The sequence below is a fragment of the Anoplophora glabripennis genome, unplaced genomic scaffold, assembly GCF_000390285.2.
Source record: "Anoplophora glabripennis isolate ALB-LARVAE unplaced genomic scaffold, Agla_2.0 scaffold6, whole genome shotgun sequence".
In the NCBI taxonomy this organism is placed as follows: Eukaryota; Metazoa; Arthropoda; class Insecta; order Coleoptera; family Cerambycidae; genus Anoplophora; species Anoplophora glabripennis.
Window position 1 is genome coordinate 315,689 of NW_019416749.1, and position 7,016 is coordinate 322,704.

The following is a 7,016-nucleotide window of genomic DNA, read 5'->3' on the forward strand; positions in this document are numbered from 1 at the left end:
TAGGATTTTCTTTCTTTTATTTTGTTGTTGCTGCTGCGTTGTTGCTGTTGCTAAAACATGCGAAACTAAATAGCTTCCGTACGAGCGGTGCCTCCTGGACCCGAACGCTGAGTCTTAGCCAGGAAATCGGCGAATTCCTGGTAAGGCGTCTTAGCAAGTGGCATATCATTCCACAGATCGGGCGTCAGGTAAGCGTAAGTCTTGGCGATGGCCGCATATGTAGCTTTCGCAAAGTTACCCAAGGTTCCCGTGGAGCCCCTAGCCGAAGTATAGCAGTCCTCTATACCCGCCATTTGGAGCAACTTCTTGGGGACCGGAGCCGATACGATTCCAGTACCACGGGGCGCTGGTATAAGACGGACGGTGACGGAGCCACATTTGCCAGTGACCTATTAAACAAATATATTCGTTAAAGCAAAAGGTAAAGTTACTGGACATTGTCAGTAATTTAAATACTGGATCAGATATTCTTGGCCATCATAGAGACGGATCTCTCTGGTGGAAACCGCGAAAGAATTGAGTTAGTCATCATTAAAATATGTTGCGTTAGAGGACAATTAAAAAGGTGTAAACAGAACTCAATTTTTCAAGTTCTTGGGACATTTTGAAAAAGAAAATAAATTTTTTCATTAAAATCATTAAAATTAAAACTTGAAGTGAAGCAATTTAAGCATTTTTCATATTTTATGCTACCAATCAGGAATTTTTAAAAACATTTATTTCTCTAATTTTGAAAAACTGAGCAGGATAAAATATTCTAATGATAAAGAAAGATCAATATTTGCATAATTTTTGTGTTCAAATAATCGTGATTTTGTTTTTATGGCAATTTATTGCAACGTATATTCAATTTTTAGATACTAAATTATTTCCAAAAAAATTCCTGGTACAGTAAACACAATAAAAACCATTTCGAAATTAAGCAATTTAAAACAAATTTGTATTCAAGAAAATTAATATATAGGGAAGACCACATTAAAAGGTTCAAATTCTTAGTACAACTATTCAAGAATATGCAGCCAAAATATAAAAACCAAATTCCTATTCGCTCCGATTTTATGAGCCTTTAGGCTTTTTTTTTTAAACAAGCTCCCATCCGGTCAGCGCTAGGGCGCACAGCAAGTAGGGCAGAGCGTTTGTTCAGGTAATCACTTATTAAGCAAGAAAAGAATAGACGCTAGGTCAAAATAATGCCTATGAGGAAGCAAGCATTCTATATTATTGAAACCTATTCAGTTTTCGGAAATTTTCAAATGCATTTTTCTCAAAACGTCATTTTTTTTATTCACAGGAACTCTAGCTTAAAAAGTTATGAAAATTGAAAGTGTTTCTTTATGAAATTACAAAGAACACGGGATGATATCATAACTTTTAGGACCTATTTTATACAAAATAAGTGAAAAAATGACGAAAATCGATAATTTATTTCAAACACGTGTCAAAACTTAAATTTTCACAATTTTTATCCGCAATGAAGTTCATATTCTTAGAAAATATGTTACTAATGCAGGAAAACAATAATTTTGCTTTCAGATGAAAATTGTGACCACATTTCCCTCGAACAATCAACTTGGATGACGACCCATAACTTTTGTCACTTTCAACACAATGTCTTGGAAAAAATTTGTAAATGTAGTTCAAAATATTATTAAAATAATGCCAAATTCTAATCAATTTCTCCCACTCAAAAACGCCTAAAAATTAGTGTTGGGAGATCTCCAATGAAAAATAGAGTGGTTCTCGATTTTTAAAAAGTTCTCGTTCTCGAATACTCGCTGAAAGCATTCGAATACTTTTAGTTCTCGTGTCAACTGGAAATATTGCAATCAATGGTTCTCGATATTTGCAAGGCTATTCAAGGAAGAACAGCAACTTTAAATAATTCTACAGAAAACTTTACTATAAAACTAACTTTCCCTCATAAATCAACGTCTACCTCTAGTCTTCCGTTCCTTTCATCACTCGGTTCTCGGATGATAATCATTCAATTCTTAAAAATATTTGAGAACCGTTTTCAATTCTTAAAAATACACGATTCTGCCCATCACTACTGAAAATCAGCCTCCTAATGTGGTTTCCCCCCTTAGTGTACATAAATAGAAAATGAAATGTCACAAGGACCAAACTAACATTTCCAAGGAAAGAATAAAGTGAAAATTGCCTTGAAGAAGCATTTTATAGTATGGGATCTGACCGGGTTGCCTATCAAAATATGGCCACAAGTATTTTTAATTAAAAAATTAAATTAATTTTTTTCCAAACAATTTTCATTTGTTTTTTAAATAAATTATAATTCATTTCACAAAGAACTAAAAAATGTTTGTAAATGTTAACATTTTTCAAAAAAAAAGTTAGGCCCACCCTTGATTTGAACCAAGGACCTTCGGCTTCGCAGTAGCGAGCTTTCAAATCGAGCTACGGTGGCCTACCGGTGGGTGGAGCCTTTACGGGCTATTTGAAACTTTGAATATACACAGATGAAAATAAAAAATCTTAAATGTTCAATTAGATCTATCGCTATAATATCGTCTAAAAGATCAGAACCGCCACGTAACAGCAAAATAACGACTCGCTGTGATCAGATCGGTCGGGAAAAAGCATCAAGATAAAATTTATTTTGACGTGTTCACTGACGTTTGGAAAAAATTTATTTATTTAATTTTAATTAAAAATACATTATGTATAAAAAAAATTGTATTTCGACTTAAAAAACAGATGAACTACAATAACAATAATCTCAACAATAATCAATAATAATAACAACAATAATGACAATAATCTCGCAGTCGGATCTCGGACTATTAGCTTTACTTCTACAAAAACGAAAAAAAAAGTTTTCAACATTTTAACAATTTTGTCCTATTTATTCTCCTTTGCATCTTTTAAATTTATCCCATTTCTTTATACGAAAAAATTCTTTAATATTACTATTTGCTAAGTTATACAATATTTGATTACCTTGCAAGGCACAGTGTGAGGCTGACCAATCTTGTTACCCCAATAACCTCTACGGACCGGTACAACAGACAGCTTGGCCAGGATGATGGCCCCGCGGATTGCAGTGGCCACTTCCTTGCTACACTTTACACCCAAACCGATGTGTCCTTTGCTATCACCAATGGCAACGAAGGCCTTGAAACGGGTTCGCTGACCGGCACGAGTCTGTTTCTGTACCGGCATTATTTTCAGAACCTTAAACAGAAGAATACAATTTTACACACAACATAAAAAACGAAGGTACTTTTTTTTGTATTTATGAAATATCAGTCATCTTTGGCCAACATTAGAACTATGTTCTTCTGGTGGAAACCGCGAAAGAATAAATTATTCATCATTAGATGTTAAATGTAAAAATTATTTTTTTTTAACAATTCTTCACAGATATTTCAGCGAAATTTGAACGTGGTAGCTTACTACCAACTAAAACGGAAATCTCTAAAGATACCAAAATTTTATTTATTTATATTTCAAAATGGACAATTTAAAAAATCTTAAGACAGAACACTGTACATTTACTTGTTACTTGATTAATAGAAAACACTGGAATCTAACTCCACACAAATGCAATGATAATTGATGAAAAAAATTGACTACAATATTCTTACCTCGTCATTTAAGTCGGAACCGATGAAGAAATCAATGATCTCGTACTCCTTGATGGGTAGAGAGAACAAATAGATCTCCTCAAGGGAACGGATCTTACCCTCTCGAACGAGACGTCCTAGTTTTGTAACGGGGATCCATTCCTTCTGATCTTCCTTGCCACGCCCACGGCCCCTGCCGCGACCACGGCCGCGTCCACGGGGACCCCCTCGGCCTCCGCGACCACCACCAAAGCCACCTCGGAAACCACCACGTCCACCGGCTGGAGCTGCGTCCGCCATTCTGAAGATAAAATTCAAATAACTGGTAAAAACGGCCTACCTTTATAAAAATATAAAAAACTGCAATATTAACCATCAATAAATCAGACATTCTTGGCCATCATAGAGATGAATCTCTCCGGTGGAAACCGCGAAAGAATTAAATTAGTCATCATTTAATGTACTTTTCAATCAATGAAATAATTGTAATGTGTCTACTGCATCTATATATTAACACTACCAAATTAAAATGAAACAACATGGCTTCTAGCTTGAGCACGTGTTTAAAAAATGTTTTCCACAACCATTCTCCAATTTTTCAAAACATAAATTAAAGCAAACATTAAACTAACTATTGAGTGTAACAATAAATGATAATTTACTGCTTTAATAACTTAATACTTTACTAAAATTTTAAACTAAAATAGTTACTTACGTTTAGATCCTTCTCTTAACGTTGTTAACGAAAGAAAGAAATACTTGACGCGTTATTCCGTCCCACTAAAGAGAAGTGGGGATAAAGCGGAAGTGACGAAAACATTTGAGCTTTTTAAATACATTTATAACAAGTAATTTGACCTGTAATTTATTTTAAGGGCTACCGTTTATTCGGATAATGCATAAGACAATTTTTATTTATCTCAAAATATGAGAAAACAGATAATTTTTGTACTTAACTAGGTACTTGTGACGGAAATGCGTGCATGCAAAATACCTACTTGTTAAAAGCCATAACATACCACTTTGATACAATGGGTATCATTTTATGCCGAGATTAAAATATTTTTTATCGTTAATGTTAATGAATGATTTCTAGTATAATTGTACAAGATTTTAGTACAGTTCTTTAAATTCTAGTACATCACTGTCTAGTATATTTTAGAAATTTATTATACAAAAGTCAGCTTATTTATTCTGCCTTATTTTTAATATTATGCATAATATTGGTGGTTCTATTTTTTTTCCAAGTTAATTCTATCTCAAATTTTCATGACATTTTTATTCTATATATCACTATTGAACTTAAAAGCTATACGACTTTTACTATCCAATTGTAACAATTTAAGCAACGAATTGCCTCCTTGAGGAACCTTTTCTTAAATTTGATGACGTCGATCCCACTGCCCTCTGGCCGCGGACGGCCTAGCTTCCCCTAAAACTGTAGTGGGGTAATGTCTAATGTCAATGCGCCACGCCGCCATTATTCCATGGCTAGAAATTGGCCTCGATGATTTGGGATCGAGGGGGATTATCCCTCTTTATCCTGCCTCATCTCGTGTAGGCCTGGACAGCCTTCGTAGGTGGGCCCCATCCGTCGTCTACCCCGACCGCAAATGCGGCCGGTGTAGGCGCTTTGTGGGACCTCCTTTTGTCCTGGCTGGGCCCCGCCGGCTAGGGCCCTTTCTTCTAATGTCAATGTCCACCCTCTGGTGGACATTGACATGCCAGGGCCAGGGAGACCCATGGTCATGGTCTGTCCAGAGTGTGTAGTCTCCATGGTCATGTCAATATAAGGTTTGTTCTGCAGCAGTCAGAGCAGTCTCCAACTGTTTTCAAACTATCAGATATATTCAACCAATTGGTCGAAAGTTGTCCCGTACTTTCAGCGAGTATAAAGTTACGAATCAATTGGCCAAATATCTAATATCCTCAACGACCTCAACTGTTGCAGAAACAGACCTATCATAAATTGAACGGATCTTCTTATTCTTCTTTATATCCAATGATATCACAAAATAATGAACATGCAGAAGGCCAAAAAAAGAAGAAGAAGAAGGAAGAAGAAATTTTGGTAGCAAGAAGTTCTTAAATCTTTGCTGTGTCAAATTGTAATCCATTTGTAATTTTTTTCAGAAAAACCTATAACCCCATCTTTTTTAACCTGGGTGCTTCTCTCCAATCCGAGGCAACGTTTCGGTGTGTGTTAAGGCTCGGCTGTTGCCCCCGAGCGAGAAAAGTCTATCCTGTGTTGTGTTGTTTACTAACCCCATTTGCACTCCCGCTCAAGATATAGGAATTAATCGAGGGAATATGAGTAACCAATCTCAGATGCACTTCACGGTGCATTCCCTTGAATAATAAAAAATAATTACATAAGAAGCTGGCTAAATACCCTCTGGGTGAAGGCCCTAGATAAATGATACTATAGATAGGAAACTTGAACAAATTTCGTGGTCATTAACAGCGCTAACTGTTGACACTTTCTCCAACTTCTATTGCTTTCCTTTTCTAGGAATTATCGGTAATACAGTGAGTTAAATTACCTTTAGCCAGTAAAAGATGCAAGCGCCATCTAGTTGTACGCTCTACAACTATATACCTACTTACTCAATATTTGTTTTAGGTATTCTGCCGCCGCTAAATTTAAAATTACATAACAAATCTCACCCTACACAGATCACTCAGAAATTGATTTTGTAAAATAATTTTCACGTAGATAATTTTTTTTGTCACCATGAGAAAATATGTACATTTGATAAAAAGCATTAAAATCACTCAAGCATTAAAGACACTTTTAAATGCTCTAATAGTCTTCCTACTTAAAATAAGAAATAATTTTGATACTGTAACTTTTAAAAACGTTTGTTGAAAAAAATTTCAAATTTCAGTACATATTTTGAAAAAAAAAGAGTGAAAATGATTATAGAGTTTCAGTGCTTTCTATATTGTATTAGCTTTCACGGTGAATAAAAAAATATTACAAGTAAATAATTTTACTAAACCAATCTTTGATTAATTCTTGTAATAGAGATTTATTATGCAACTTTAAATTTTTCGTTGTGTTGATATCCATAAGAAAACTACCTACCTCTGATCACATTTTTTATTAAAAAAAAACAAAAAAACATTTTATTATTAATAAAAAAAAATGTGATTATATTATATAAATAAATGTGAATGAAATATCTAATAAAACACACTAAAAACACAAATAAAACACACACCAACAATCGCCAAACCTAACCAACAATAAACAATAAACATGAACAAGAATGACATGAAATGATTCATAATTGCAATTGTCAAAATTTATTCTACAAAATCTCTGTGGCGACATCTATAGACTCTTTCCCCAACTTGTATATCCATCTCAAGTCACGTGGTTCCCAGAGTTTCCCCATTTTTTCAAGTATAAGTTCTCGGGCCCTGGTG

General features: G+C 34.6%; 1 protein-coding gene across 1 annotated transcript; it reads right to left on the reverse strand.

The window, feature by feature from the left end:
• On the reverse strand, positions 1 to 4,393 carry LOC108911203 (40S ribosomal protein S2). The gene is made up of 4 exons (XM_018716078.1): positions 4,300 to 4,393; positions 3,606 to 3,885; positions 2,959 to 3,192; positions 1 to 389 (listed from the first exon to the last, which is right to left on the reverse strand). The coding sequence occupies exons 2-4, from the start codon at positions 3,882 to 3,884 to the stop codon at positions 66 to 68; spliced, it is 837 nt and encodes a 278-aa protein (XP_018571594.1). The 5' UTR covers position 3,885; positions 4,300 to 4,393; the 3' UTR covers positions 1 to 65.
• Positions 4,394 to 7,016: the final 2,623 nt, after the last annotated feature.

Coding starts and splice junctions, on each gene's coding strand:
- LOC108911203 (XM_018716078.1), bottom strand. CDS start 3,884: ATGGCGGACGCAGCTCCAGCCGGTGGACGTGGTGGTTTCCGAGGTGGC. Junction 3,193..3,605: donor GTTCCGACTTAAATGACGAG/GTAAGAATATTG, acceptor CTTCTGTTTAAG/GTTCTGAAAATAATGCCGGT. Junction 390..2,958: donor CTCACACTGTGCCTTGCAAG/GTAATCAAATAT, acceptor TTTGTTTAATAG/GTCACTGGCAAATGTGGCTC.